The sequence below is a fragment of the Spea bombifrons genome, chromosome 2 (assembly GCF_027358695.1).
Source record: "Spea bombifrons isolate aSpeBom1 chromosome 2, aSpeBom1.2.pri, whole genome shotgun sequence".
In the NCBI taxonomy this organism is placed as follows: Eukaryota; Metazoa; Chordata; class Amphibia; order Anura; family Pelobatidae; genus Spea; species Spea bombifrons.
This window is the reverse complement of record NC_071088.1, coordinates 21,703,905-21,720,000: the sequence shown is the minus strand read 5'-3', so window position 1 is coordinate 21,720,000 and position 16,096 is coordinate 21,703,905. Positions and strand designations below refer to the sequence as shown.

Below are 16,096 nucleotides of genomic sequence, written 5' to 3'. Positions count from 1 at the left end.
TTTCTTCTCTCCCCCTTCTAGCACATAATTCCTTATCGAGTATAATGAACTGCAAAATGTAACATGTGATGCTTTAAGGGTCTACATAGCATTCAAAGTTGAACTCGAGGACAGATGTTTCATGCTTTTAGGTGCTGTCCTTTAGATGGTAAGCTTGTTTGAGCAGGGCCCTCCTCACCTGTCTCTGTAAGTCAACTTGTTAAGTCCTGTTTACCCATTGTACAGATCTGTGGAATATGATGGTGCTATATAAAACAAATATTAAAATTAAAACTAAGGCTATGCAAAGTCATTGGAAACTGGTAGAGGATCCTGGCACCTGTATACCGCAGAAGTGTCCATTAACTAGAAGGCAGCTGACTTTGGACATCTCTGCATGAAAGTCCGATTTGGTAAAATTGAACATCAAATAAAATGTGCATTCACTGCCTAAAGCAGAACAAAGAGCAGCATCCTCTACAAACTACTGCGTACTTTAATCTAAATTAGGATCCAGGGGATTTAATTAACAACTACAAACAGGAGGATAATGGGATTGTCTATCAAACTCTGCAGGGCAACAGGTTGTCGCTGAGTGCAGAGAAATGTTAAAGATACCGCTAAAATGTATTTCCATCACAGGGCAAAGCGAACGCCAGACAAACAGGCAAAAACTGTCATGCACATGACTGGGAAATGGGAGAGTAGGAATTGCACATTCGTAAGAATGAAGCTTCCCTGCCAAGTGCAATTACACGGCTTTATTTATTGAGCCTATTAAGAACAGCCTTTCTTCCTATGCCAGGTCCCAAAATCCCCATGGTGGAATTGGGCACAGTGAGAATGGCACAGCACGAAAACGCAACAATTACATGGCTATGGGCATAATAAAGGCACAATGGCAAGTTACCATAAATCTTCTCATTGCTGAGGGATGCAAATTATGGATTTTTTTTGGCTAGAAATAAAAAGACTGAAACCGTAAAATCTAAAAGTGTTTCATTGTAAAAAAAAAAAAAAAAAAGTGAAAGGATTTGAAAATAATCACAATATGACAGCGGATCAGATCAAACAGGATACGTAGAATAACAGATGTGTGTCAATAGATACCCAAGTGTAGGTACCGAGCCATCTCCCTATCTCATATACAATGGCTCTATTTGTTCCCCTCAGTCTGTTAATTCCAGATCATACCCTCTGAATATGTGTATAGTAAGAAGCACCAGGTAAATTGTTGGTTAAATATAAAATATAAGTTAGAAACAAAAATAGAGGGGCATTTATTAATTGTGTGAACTGTGGAACCTGAGATTAGTTGGGGTTCCATGAAACTACACGGTCAGGAGAAGTTAGAGGGTTTGTTACTTAGACAGACAATTTTTACATTTTTACCAAAAAATGGCTTAAGAGCTTCATAGATCAAATATTGTATCATCTGGAAGACCGGGTTCAGACCGTTCAAACCACTGGTGTGAGGAGGCTGCTCTCAATGCATTCATTCATTGGAAAGGAAACATGTAAGTTTTTTTTCTTTGTATCGGCCTATTAAAATGGTTTTTACTAATATAATTACAATAAAAGTTAAGTATATACAAATAAGGTGGATAATATACACACCCAAGTCAACAACCAAATTGCGGCCATGTGCAAAAGACTTCAACTCGCTAGCGGGCAGTGCTTGGCAATAGCAACTGGATGTTACGGCAGCAACGTCTGACCAGACTGTTTTGCATGTCTGATATACCTTTATCAAAATATAAGAGAGAGAACCAAAAATGCGCCAAAAGTCTGTCAGGACCCAGAAAAAAACCCAATGGCGATTGTACATTACAGTCACTAGTAATAGCTGGCGGTCCATCTGCATTCAAATACTGTTTTATATAGCTTATCCTTTGCTGGGTTTGCTAGTCCCTTGAATATATTTTGTTTTTAGAATTACAGTAAAATCACAATTTTGATTGTTTTAATAAATGGGTTACAATCCGTTGGGCCGGTTGCAGCTGAAGTATGACAGCATATAGTACTCCGGTGGGTATAACTCATGATTTCAAGAACCCAAATACATCTTGCATTAACGCATGTATATTTTATCCATATGTTATGTTACGACGGATATGGTTAAGTTACGACGGATATGGTTAAGTTACGACTGCGTATGATATAGATTTTCTGATTTATCAAACCGTTTCAGGACAATAAAAACAACAACAAAAAAAACTAATAAATGGAACAGCTTCTAGTCAAATTGTGTTCCCGCTATTACGGGAGAACGCAAAGCGACCTGGGTGAGAGTGGAAACCAGAACGGCCCAGAGAATTGAATACTACCTCAAATCTCAGGGAGAGGTTTATTTTATTAGTTCTTAATAAATATCTTGCAGATTTCCTCAGGAAATACAGCCGATCACATGTAAAATAGTTTGGTACTGAAGTCAACAGTGTCAACATCTGAAATCTATTAGGGCAAAGCCGCAGCAGGGAGATCAGCAGGCTGAAAAACTTCACTGCGCTGAGGCGGGGATGAGAAGGGGGGGTGGAGGAGGGCAGGAGGGAGAGGGGGGAATCTCACGGCCTTCCAAATTCTTCGAGAGGTAAAAAAGTCAGCCAAGGCGCAGAGAGAGAGAGAGAGAGATCCCACATCCTGCCGTGCGCTGCCAGCGATCTGAAGTACCCAGAGCAGAAAGAGGAGATTAATTCCATGTCTGGCCCCAAAGGGGAGAAGGGGGGCTGGGAGGAGAGGGCAGGGTAAGTGGTGCTGGCTTAATGCCACCCCTCCTTTCTCTTTCCGAAACCCCCTCTTTCTTAAGACATGTTTCAATGCAGACAGAAGTAAACCCCAGCAGACAGCAGCGAGGAGGCTGCCAGGGCTAAGCAGCAGCTGCAGCGCGTCTGACTCGACTATACAGATGTTCCTTCCAGCATCATTTCCACCTTCGCTCGTTTTAAGGCAGCACATCTGGGGATGGGGAGAGTTAGGAGGCGAGGTGAACGAGGAGGGCGAGCAGCGAGTGTCGGATGGAACTTTGTGCTTTCAGAGGGGCCTGGGGTGATACGAACGACAAAGCGCATCTGAAAAAGATGATGGATGTAGCTCGTCACCCGTGTCAAAAACAAATAGGAAAAGGGGTTCGTAGTTAAATACGAGGCGTCCCGTGGCATTGGATTGAGTGCCGTGGTGTAGATGGATGTCATGCACTCACATTAATGTGCGCATCCTGTAAAACAGCATTATATATATATATATATATATATATATATATATATATATATATATATATATATATATATATATATATATTTATAAGCCCTCTTTCCCTAATATAACGGATTGCCACATTCTTTGAATATATGTACAGTAAAGAGTTGCTTGGTAAGCAAGCAATTCTATATACACGCGCACACACACACTACATATAATACATGTAACACTGCGTGCCAGCGTTATTGTAGCATGTTCTGTGACTTCCGGGCAGCACATTCTATTATGTGTTAAGCCTCAACTACAAGTACGCTAATTAAATATGAGCTCTAATGATATGGGGACTGACTGGGTCATGCTTGAAGGATGCCAATAATACTACGACTAAAAAAAGCTCTTCCATTAGATAATGTTCTTAATACTGGTGTGGGATTACACCTCTCCCCATCCAAAAAGAGGGTAGTAAGTAAATGAAACAGCCTTCCAGCATTGGTGGTAGAAATTTACAGTGAAGGAATTGAAACGTGCAACGTGTTTGTTCAGACTCCAGTCTGTCTCTCAACGTTTAACAATCAAATTGATTTCAAAGGCATACAAAGCCTTTGAGAGCCTGTCCAGCAATTTACACCTCTCTTTTGAGAAACTCATTGCTTGGACTAAATGCAGACAAGGCGGAAATCTGCCCCAATATAAAACCCTGCAGGGTTATCTTTATACCGTGATGCATGATTTAAGGTAAACTGACAGCTAAAGAGCTCCATTGTCAATAATAGTTGTATCTTCTTTGCTTTCCCAAGGTTACAGAGAACAGAAAACTGACGTGGTTGCTTTTACTGTGCCGTTGGTGTAAGTGAATGAGACAGCTTCCAGATCTAGCGGAGAATGAACACCGCTTGCTGGACTTTGTGAACCTGCATGCAATACACATTCAATAGTTTGCGATGGACAAAGTTCCTGGAACCAGGAAAGCATGAAAATCACCAATGCAGCAAAACCATTCCCACGCACAGTTCATCTTTATTTACCTGCACACATCTGAGCTTTATTCAGCGAATACCATTCAAAAAAACACCGAAGGCAGAAATATTGGGGATTCCATCACATCCATATGGCCATATATTGCTCACCTCTCTCAATATTAAGCCCATTTAGGTAACAATCACCGTTAAATGGGGCTGCTTATTACCCGTTAATACTAACCTGTGAAGTGAATACGAGGACATATTTTCATAAATTACAAGATAACATTTATTTAAATGAACCCCTAAGACTGTGAGTGACTAGTGGACGAAGCTAAAAGCGGGGTTCATGGGGGGAGCACAATTCACTTTTTTAGCTGCCCCCCATTACTGCCAACACCCAGGACTAAGGGTCTAAACACTTTGCTCTTTTAGCTCTGTATTTAGAGCTAATATGAAAATAGCAGCAAATATTAGGAGTCATCCACATTCTTAGAGGTTAATTTAAAAAAAGTTAAGTTTTAAAGTATGAATATATTTTCTCTCCTATTCTTCATTCATTCCTGGGATTTAATTCCCAAATGAGTAAGTAATTTGTTAACCTGTGAAGTGATTAAAATGTACTGTCACACGGCCAGAAATACCTTCAGTAGTTTATTTCTAGAATGTTTGAACGATGTTTGAAGAAAAGGAAATGGAGAGAGACGGAACGAAGACGACGATGATGGAGAAATGCAACAAGAAAAAGACGTGGGTATAGTGCAAAGATAAAAATGCTGTTTTCAACACAAAATGTTATTTTCAATATACAAAAAGTGAACTGTGTGGTTTATGTGTGAACTGTTAAAAAAAAAAACAGCACTCATTAAAAGTACATCGTCTTGCTGCTTTACAAACATATGCTTTCCAGTTTAACTATGAGGTCCTCTGGTGACTCCAATCATTTTTCACTATAGGCAGACTAATTAGTGAAGTCATCGAACAATGTTTTCAGAAAACGAGTATGCTGTGAGCCCTCAGATCTAGACCAGACAAGTATTCAGGACTTTCCCCCATCTATAGAGGAAGTAGAATGCCAGCACCGACTAACCGATGAACGACAACCAGTGCATCCCATGCTTCAAATCACACAGCCACTAAAAAAAGACATTTGGCACTTGAGAGTAATAAGAAGTAAACCAGACAACGTAAGGATGACTGTGTGGGGATTAAAACTTAGGAAAATAGCCATCACAGATGAGTTGCCCACTCCAGTGCGATTCTCGTCCCACCAATCATGTCATGAGAATGAGAAATCTTTTTTCCATGTATTCATGATTCACAATAGGAAAGGTTCACTATCATCTATCATCGAGAACACTGAGCATGCCTGTATTCAAAAATCCCCATTCCCACCGTGTATGCCTGCTTAGACGCGACTCTAAATCACCGATCACATGAATGCCCAGATGTTAGAGCAAGTCTTTAAAGGCAGACCTGTTACTTTTCCAAATCCTACACAGTGTAGTATAAAAACCCCTTGTACATGTAACATGGGAACAGCCATCATTACTCCCTGTATTCTCTTTTTATTTAATTACCGTTCCCCTTTCACGGTCATTGATTGGCTTTTACAAGTAAGGGTGCAAAAGGGGATACAAATGCTACATTATGCAATTTATATCTCAGGCCCCCCGCAATAAAGTACCGTAAAAACCTTCCCTCAAAATACTTTATTTTCCTCTGTTTTAGCACACACACATTGAGGGCGTATTATATACAACCGCAAAACTTTGTTACATGGGAATAAGGTTTTCTGCAATGTAATTTCTTTAGGGTTTCTGAGAACCTTTACTAAAAAAAGAAAGCATAGCAAAGTACTCAGAGTATGTATGTATATATATATATATATATATATATATATATATATATATATATACATACATACACATACATACATACATACATATATACACAAACACACAAATTATAAAGGAGAAATCAGCGGTAGAAGCTGCCCTCCTAATATTCCGTGTATGAAGATTCACATAAGGATGTGAATTATATCTCCAATATTTATAGTAGAATCTACTGTTAAACCAAATCAAAATGGATGGGGAAAAAAACACTAAGTAGAAAATAACCTGAAAATATTCCAATATTAGATTATTAAAACTGTTAATATGTTACATCTCTTGGTTAAATATGTATTAATATACTCAACACTGACTTATTTGCCATACAAACTTTTCATGATTTGCTGGCCATCTTTGTATAACATTTTGGAGGCTATGTATGAAGAACAGCTTCGCTGCGCATTGGTGTGAGATACACGATCATTGTAGGAATTTCCCTGCACCAGAATCGATCTTCATACAGGATCATTCTGGGATTTCTTTTGGGATCAACTAAAAAGAAAGAATGTGTCCCCCCCCCAAAAAAAAAAATGGTGGCTAAGCATGGATGAAAGTTTTTTGGTAAGACTGAGTCCTCGGCCAAGAGAGGCGGCATGCCGCCGAATCGTTAAGCCAAGCGGCGTGCGCGGGGTACTTGGTAGCAAAGTCAGCTACTGGAAGCAGCTGCCGGAGTAACCGTATAATAAGCACACATGCTGGGGCATGCGCTCGGGATTACACGCCTGTTACTCTGCGCTCCTAAATCTTTCAGTATTAGAATCTCATTTCAGCACTTCTAACGGGGGCACAGCAGCAGCTCCAAGGGTTTAAATGTGAGCCGACAACACGGCAGTACGCAGGAATCTCAAACTCGCTCCACGCCATCTCACATTTTCGGTGAAATTCTTAGTCAGGATTGTAGTGAAGCCGGTGGTACTAAAACATTCCGTCACTTACACTTTTATGTTATTCTTTTGAGGAATACTTTTGGTCTTACCGCTTGTATTTATAATGGAACAAGCGGTAACTGACTGAGTCATAACTGAGGTAACCCGCATCATAGTCTTTATTCTGTACTCACAGCCTCAGTGACATAACAAACATAACTCGGGGTGCACCCAAACTTCATTTATACTTGTTCTGGGTTCTTGGTTAAAACACTGTACAGTTACAATAGTCCACGATATCTAAACCTGCAGACATAATACCCAAAACAAGTGTACACTGTATCTTCTAAATAAATAAAACTTGTATTAGATTATTTAAAAACATACAGAGTCAAAAATGAGAAAAGGCAACCAGAGTGTCTTATAGACCACGTTAGGGAATGTACACCCCTTGCTCACACTGTAGGGTGTACAGGCACCAGGTAGGGCCAACAATTGGCCATGAGGTGACACCAACAGATCCAAATCAGGGCTACTAAGAGTTAGTAGGATACAGCTTAGAACAGAAGCGACAGGCACAGTGAGCTCCGTTCAGATTGCTTCCTATATATTTAGTAATGTACTAATGCATTCATCAGCTTTATTTAGTGAACATTGATTTTTTTTCTACAATTATTTAATATATATGAATTTATTGAGCAATGTAATACTTCTCACTTATTAACTTGATTAGCCTATAATGTAATGGATTCATTCATCAAAATATTAAGTGGATGAATGTTTTCACTAATTTATAAAAGATTATTAATATTTGCCAAATATTTAATGTATTGATCAATACTTTATATTATAACCCTTTTTATTACATAGATTTTGTAAATTATCTTGGGACACATGTATTTCTTTATGTATTTCATACGAAGGGGACATACAATGTTAAAGTATCACTTTAGAAGACAGAAGGGAAGAAGGAGATATTACAGAAATGTTAAATACATGAAAATAAAAACTTGACTTGATCTACACCAAATTTGTCAAACCCTGGTATATTCTAGCAAGTAAAAGACTGAATATGGTTAATGACTGATCACGATACACTTAATCCCACAGTACAGATGGTGGTCAGACACTTTGTAATCAATTGTGACCCAATATTGTATACAAACTGGAAATCGCCAGATGTATGTAACAATGCTGAAGAGTTTTATTAAATGCCGACAGTCATTGGTTAAATGTTGAGTTCTGAGAGGCAGCATCCTCGGAAAATTGAGGAGTGCAACAATGCCCCCTACTAAGAACGTGCTCTGGCTGAAAATGTGTTGGCGAACTTACATTTTGGAGAAAAACGCAATACACGCCGAAAACAACATAATGCTTGTTGTGCTCTTTTTTCGCAACCCCCCTCAAAAACAAACAAAAAAAAACACGAGCATAACGAGGCATAAACCATGTTTGGCCACACACAGCAGTGTCAGTAACTGACACTGGCAGGAGCTGTGTGCAAGTAATACACTCTCGATATTAATCTCTCATAAGCAGGGTGGGCATCCAGCAGCACTAATATTGGCCAGGATTTAGTTTTCATATGTTCAGTATTACTACATTAGCTTGGACTGCTCTGATTAAAGTGGTAGACCACCCCATTTGCACATCTGCAAAACTTTCACTCGCCTCACAGTTTATGGGGGGGGGGGTTTATGCTATATAAAACAATAAATAATAATATCACGATAAGCTGTCCTTCCCAGCCATCACTGATTGGATAGGAGTTTCTAAAATCACTATCAAATATTACTGCAGGTTAGACCATTCCTTTGTTGCCATGGTGATAAGGCCACTTCTACCCATAACCCTAAATGTATATATCTTACTGAAATGCTATGTCGAGTGTTTTCTTGGGTGGTATTAAACCAGCGGTAGAGATGGTTAATCTTTAAAGTTTTCCATTTCAATTAACAGACCATGCAGGATGTACATATATATTTATATAACGTTAATGCTTAATGCTTTTCTGGCAGGCTGGGATTGACGTTACCTAAATGTTCAATACAAAAAGAAAATTGAGGTTTACTGAAAAATAAACACCAAAAAAGAAGACGTGTAGACCTGTAGGATGCTCGCTTACCTTTGTATTGGGAGTGACTCACAGCAAACATATTAATGGCCATGATCTGGAGCATCCTTGTACTACCAATTGGGGATGGGCTGTGTTGGAGAAGGGCCTGGAACTCCTTGAGAACCCTTTCTGCTACCGAGGGAAATGTTTCCATCCTGAAACAAACAAAAATAAGTAAAATAAGAACAAAATCATTATTTCTTAACCTTTAGAGAAAATGCAGACAGGGAATACATGGAAAAGCCATCAAGAACCAGTTGCTATGGTAATAAGTTAATTATTAAACTTAGCACCAAAATTGCTGTGGAGATTGGTGGGTATAGAAAGTCTGTGGAAAGATCCTTATTTCCCAAACTTTCTTATTCTCCCATCAATGTTAATACAGAAGCGCAAAATATAAAAACAAATACAATTTTAATCGAATATCTTGCATCCTTCTGCACATTTCAGTTCTTTCAGCTTGCCTTCAACATTTACTGCTGGTGAAAGTCAACGTTTAAGGACACGGAGAATCTGACTGCGGGGCATATGTGTGTAGATAAAATGAATTCAAAACAAAAAAGTGTGTGGAGGAACCTGATCACTAAGAGCTTACAATCTAAACGATCACTACGCGATGGAGCCCTGCAGCCTGTGGACACCGTGATGTTAAAGTTTCTCTACATCTCCATATCTTTCTTCTTGGCCTTCTGCTTGTGGTTCTTTTGTTATTGACCTTCATGTGCCAGAAATTCTCATACACTTGATTACTTGAGGTGTACAGGACAACGGCATTTTCATTTAACTCACCTGGTATTGATTGAGCCTCTAGTAAAAATAAACTTGGCTTTACCCCAAAGCTTCAAGCTACACATGACCATTCACTAAAAATAACTTATCTCAAAGAAATAATTGAAGATGCAGAACATGTATAAAGAGTGTAAACAGTTGATACATATTCCATTAGTTTGCTGAGAAAATGGTTATTTGCTTGCAGTGATTATTCATGTTTAGTCTATCACTTCGGATTGAAGCCAAGTAATTGTCTTTGCCTTAGTTAAGGTTACTGCACATGGTTGAAGCTTCACACATGTACAGGCTAAGAAATGTGAAAAACCACAGGACAAAGGAACTGTAAGACATGTATATAGACGCCGGCTGAAACAGTCCATCCTCTATGTATATAGACGCCGGCTGAAACAGTCCATCCTCCATGTATATTGATGCTGGCTGAAACAGTCCATCCACCATGTATATAGACTCCGGCTGAAACAGTCCATCCACCATGTATATAGACGCCGGCTGAAACAGTCCATCCACCATGTATATAGACACTGGCTGAAACAGTCCATCCTCCATGTATATAGACGCCGGCTGAAACAGTCCATCCTCCATGTATATAGATGCCGGCTGAAACAGTCCATCCTCCATGTATATAGACACTGGCTGAAACAGTCCATCCTCCATGTATATAGATGCCGGCTGAAACAGTCCATCCTCCATGTATATAGACGCCAGCTGAAACAGTCCATCCACAAGGGATGACCCTAGCCAAGTAAGTCTTAGTAGACAACGTTTAAAAAAATATAAATTTATATAACTTGCACTCAAATAATGTTAACAGCCTGGGCCTTGGATAATTAAAAGGGACAGTCTAAGGTCCCTGACAGCCCTACTATAACTGGGAAAAAAACATTTACCTGACACTGAAGTTATTGCCATTGAAATCAATAGGAGCTCTTTTCTGACACTGATTGACAGCTTAAAAAGCCAAGAAGTGGGAGAAACGTGCGCCTACTGAAATCAACGGTTTTATATTTTACACATTCTGAGCCCCAGACCCTTGCACTCGGCGATCACATGAAGTAGTGAAGTTTATTTGAAGTATATGCATGGACACACGGAACATCAAGCAATACAGTCTGATGCGTTTCATCCTTTTCAGTTCACAGCCCCTCACTTTCCCCTCTATTTTGAATGTCTTTAGGGTTAAAACCTGCATTTTTAAAGGGAGCATTTAGACCTCTTTGTAATTGCAATAAGCTAAGAACGGCTTTTACTAGCCGGGTGAAAAGGCCGAGGGGCTCAAAACACCATCAATTTTTTCAGGAACAATTCTAACTTTTTTTAATGCAATAATTAGATATTCATACTTTATCACAATCTTTCTGCCTGGAATTTAACTTAAATAGGAAAAAATACAATAAAATATAGTACGTATGAACCTTTGTTGAAAAGGCTGTCGTTGCATGTAGACCACACAATATATTGATTGTATGAAAAGGAAATGCAGCGGCACTTACAACTGCCAAATAACACAATCTACGGAGTTTACAAAAATCCACATTAGTAAACCAGAACAAAACAAATATGTCTACATATACACTACTCCGGTTCCTGCATCTCTTTCTCTTTGGTTCCGATTAAATAATCTGGAATTTTTTTTTGTCTCCGCAGCATTTGCTATTGTGTGGCAATTCCTAGCGCTCGTGTTTATTAAATAGGATTCAAAAGAAATAATAATAATAAAAGCAGTATCCAGAACGAGAACTCTGCTTGTACAGATAGAGATTAATAAAACACAATATTACATAAAGCCGCCGTGCGATGGAAGCAGTATTAACCACATTGGGAATAGCTTAGTGCTTCCTCCCGGAGAGCTGTCTATTTAGGGTATGTGGTTGCACTTCCAGTTTAAAACCTGGGACAAATCCCAGAACAGCACGGCCCTGCAAGACAGGCAGCCAAAACAAGGGACCGCACCGGACAGGAATTCATTTACATGGAAGCTCGGGCTATGACATCACTGACGAGACTGGATGACAGCTTCTGATTCCCCCTCCCCTACATTTTATTATTATTTTTCTCAGGAAAAGGAAAACAGACTACATAAGTACCAGATGTCATTTAAACCAGTTTTATAGACTTTAACATTAACAGTATAGAGCAATGAGACTTTAACATTGCATACACTTGGTTCTACGTAAAGGTTTACTTTTACTATATTTTTTATAAGCAGCCACTTACCATGTATCTATTGCGCAATAGCAGCAGATGGGCTGATGATTTTAAGTGGTACTGACACATTCACATCTTTCTAAGCATTCCTAAACTCATTAAATGTATACAATGGTGATATCAAATTCGTTTAAAAATGTTTAATTAAAGCAATGCGTTTTAATAGCTGTGATGATGTTAAATAATAATACTTTTGTTAGAAATTGCCCCTTTATTTATTTATTTGCTTAGGGCCTCCAAAAATCTAAAGCTATAACCTCAAGTGCCACAACCATTCCGATTTAATATTTAATCCAGACGGAGAATTACTTTGTTTTCTTGAAGCACGTAATATAAACACACACTATATATTATATATATATATATATATATATATATATTATTGGGTATTATTAGGACGTCAAAACATCATTTGATAAGCACCTTCCAGTAACAATGTAAACTTAACAGGGAACATACTTTTATAGCCTTAGGTAACTGGCCTATGGTTGTAAGGAATATGTATGCAAAATAGCTACATATCATACACTGCTATGCATCCTACTGATAATATAAAAACACAACATGCAGGGAGAAATGGATGGGAGTGGGGCTTCCCTTTAATGTGAACATCAAGAACCTGTCCGTCAAAAGGGGATCTGGCCACTAGACCGTGTCTTTGGGTTTATGAAGGTTAACGGAGTATCAGAGAAGATGTCATATTAAACAAGGCCTTTTGTGGACTCATTTTGGAATTGTGACATGGCCTTATTACATATACCTCTCAGTACCATCATTTGGCTTAATAAAATGCAAAACGGTTATTAACAAACCGTTGCAGTGTGTAGAAGAATTTAACTATACTCTGTGGAAGAAGACTCCGTTTTACGCATTTGGATTCCAGTTTGTGTTCTACAATTGTAATAGCAGCTGATACTTCTAGAGTAATGTTTCCTTTGATAATATATCTTTCTGGATAAAGGTAAAACATTCTAAAATATTGTGTTTTTATACAAAAATTAAAGTTTTCCGCATGAGCATTGGGTAGGAAAATGTCAAAAACACATTCGCTTTAGCTAATAGATCGTAAGTTAATAGGATTTGGGAAAACCATTTGTTGACCACCTGCTTTGCCATCCACAATGCAGCCTCCCAAGGCGAGCAAACATCTGCAGTGTTATCTTCAGGTAAAATCGAAGTCTTCCTTTTCTGTGTCTCGACAACAGACTTGTCTTCATACGTCTTATGAAGATATTGTACATAGAAAGTCCATGTAGCCAGGGGTCTCCAGTTGCACACCAAAACCATATTAAGAAAAGTGGATATAGGCATATTGGCCGAAGGGAACATGGCGTCTTTATCTCAAAGGTGATACATTTTAGTAGCCCAACAGAATAAAAAAATGTAAAAAAGGTTTTAAAGTTGCATACTTTAGGTCTCTTCAGATAAAATCTGAAGGATCAATGCCTACCAACCACTGGTCAAGCGCTAGTGTCAGAAATGCCACATTATGTGTGCAGGAAAGAAGGAAATCTCAACATTATTACCCATTTCTTTTCTTAAGCAACTAGGTTGTAAAGGATGATTGCAAAGACTTTTATTGACTTTTTACTACTGAATAATTATGTATACAATAACGTCAAGGAACTGATCCTACACACATTCCCTAGTATATCCATCTGTGCATTACTCCTTTCCTCTCAAAGGAAACTACACACAGACGTGAGCACTGACTCGTTATGCCTCTATGATAAGGAGGGGTTTCTTTCACCAGTGTTAACAAAACATGCAATATGCTACCATAAGCAAATGTATCCAATCATGGTAACACTCCCCAGCGGCTAACCGGGGTGATATCAGGGTCTGGAGCGTTGTATCTTCTAAGCCAACAGAAAACATCACTCTGCAGGGATGTCAAGGGAGCAGCAAAGGGCGCTTCACCCACTGCGCCCTCAGCTATAAACACAGCTTGGCTGCAAAGCAGCTCGCATTCCAAAGAGATGCATAATGTCGGAAAATAAGAGACAGATCCAGCACACTTACCCAATCCTGGTGAAGAGCTTCCCCTGGGCATGCAGGAAACTGAGCAGGAAGCGTTTATTCAGCTGCATGGGAAAGAAAAAAAATGAAAGGAGAGAAACAATAAAACCTTCGACATTCTGGGAAAGGAGTGGAGTCCCGGGTGCTGAGATAACCTGGCCTGGGGATGTGGGGGCGAATGGCTGGAGATGGGAAATGAATGACATGCCCTAAATCTCACACACATGCTGGGATGGGCACATGCCATTACAAGGAGCAAAGAGTTCAAGTGGCTTCATAGCTCTGCCCTCTGCTGGGTAACTCATGCACGTGCAGGCACAGTATCGTACTATAGACAGCAGGCTTAGTATTGCCAGACAATTTAGAACCGCATGTCAAATGCAGATATACTCGGCGACTGATACAGAGAAAACAACAATTATATATACAGAGTAGAAAACATTAGGTAAAAGCAGTGAAATCCTAGAAGCCATGGCTACCTGAATCTTCATACGCGATCTGCATACCCCAGGTATACCTATAGTGGTTACCTATACATTAACATTACCTATACATATGTTACTTTACCTAGGCCACGATAAACTGGATAGTATTAAATATTTATTTTTCCAACCACTGCGCAATAAGAGCTCCTTCATCCCTTATAGACTAGTAAACAACTAAAATAATGTTCCTTGGGAAAAGCATAATCTTGTGTGAGAGCGTGTAATGAATATGAAGGTTACATGCAATAACTTTGCATGTTAACGCAATATATGTTCAGATACAGAAATATTATGTACGCCCTTTTCTCCTGTGCCTCCAGAAACACATAATACTTAATACTAAAGCGACGTTCTAGGGGGACTCTATAAGCCGCGGTCCCACGTATTGCCGACACCTGCCCAAGCCGGCCTGCACGCAGAAGGCACCAAATAAGGGAAGGATTGCGCACAGCAGCCCAGGAAGAAATTGTGTCTTAAGATGAAAATTCAATACTTGAGTTTTGGACGTAAATTTCTGTATCTGCTCTTTCTCAAGGCTGAGTCTGCTCTAAGCCTACAACACGAAGAGCAGAAGGAAGAGAAGCAGCTGAGATGTTAAGATCCCTGGGAATCCAGGATACATCCTGCAGAGAGAGACAGAGAAAGAATGGCCGGCCAGGGGCAGGAGGGAGGTGTGCGATTAAATCAAGAGCTTCCTATAACAAACAACAAAGCAAAAGACAGACACATGAGACCCAAAGATATACTTCAGAAAGACGTGTGTCAAAAAACAAACTGGGGTCACGAAGGGTATTTTTATCAGCCATGGTACCAGATGGGTGAAGCTGTTGAGATCGAGTTACCAATACCGATTTACCAAAATAAGGGTGCCCGTTTACTCTATTTACTGGTATTTCAACTGCAACCCTCGCCAGACTGTCCCTAAAAGGAACCAGGTTGTAAACCCTATTAAAAAAGTCAGCCCTGCTGAACATGAAGTGTCTGGCTAATTTTATTTGTATAAAAATAGACTTCCAAGGTAATAGAAATATCATATAGTGATGGATATGTAGAACTGGCAGCCAAGAGGACTTGCTGGATCAAAGACAGTAGGAAGAATTCACAGAAATTGGCCATTGGATTATAGCAAGAATTCTGGCTCTTTTAAAATGGATCTGAAACTAGATGATGTGAGCCTAATATTTGTTTCTGTTTTTAGCGGTTATGTTTCTATGTTACACTTTGTTTCACTGATAATCTATGGCTGGTTTGAGGTGCATGTGGAAGGTCAATTCAAGGTCAATGTGTAGGGGAGGTAGACATGGCATGGTAACTGAGAAGGAAGTGGGTATATACTCGTGAGTCATACGGGGCGATATACATGTTCTAAGTCACGTCGCAGCCTCAAAGGCTGGGAAAGTGGTTTTCGCGTGTAACCGACCACACTACACCATGGCACCTCACTTCCTTCTTTGTGTACTTCCTCTCAGAGAACTCACGTGAAGTGCTTCTGTGATTCCCTGGTAAGGAGACGCTATGCAAAGGAGGCCATGGGAAAAAAAAAAGTCAAGAAGTCTGAAATATTAAGCTGTGGTGGAGCGGC

General features: G+C 39.4%; 1 protein-coding gene across 1 annotated transcript in view; it reads right to left on the bottom strand.

Moving 5' to 3' along the window:
* SMG6 (SMG6 nonsense mediated mRNA decay factor) overlaps window positions 1-16,096 on the bottom strand; it is a 94,669-nt gene that overhangs the window by 60,398 nt on the left and 18,175 nt on the right. The window contains exons 9-10 of the mRNA XM_053457091.1: window positions 14,033-14,094; window positions 9,023-9,168 (exon numbers count right to left, since the gene is read on the bottom strand). Of these exons, the coding sequence (XP_053313066.1) occupies window positions 9,023-9,168; window positions 14,033-14,094 (208 nt within the window). The remainder of the gene's footprint in view (window positions 1-9,022; window positions 9,169-14,032; window positions 14,095-16,096) is intronic.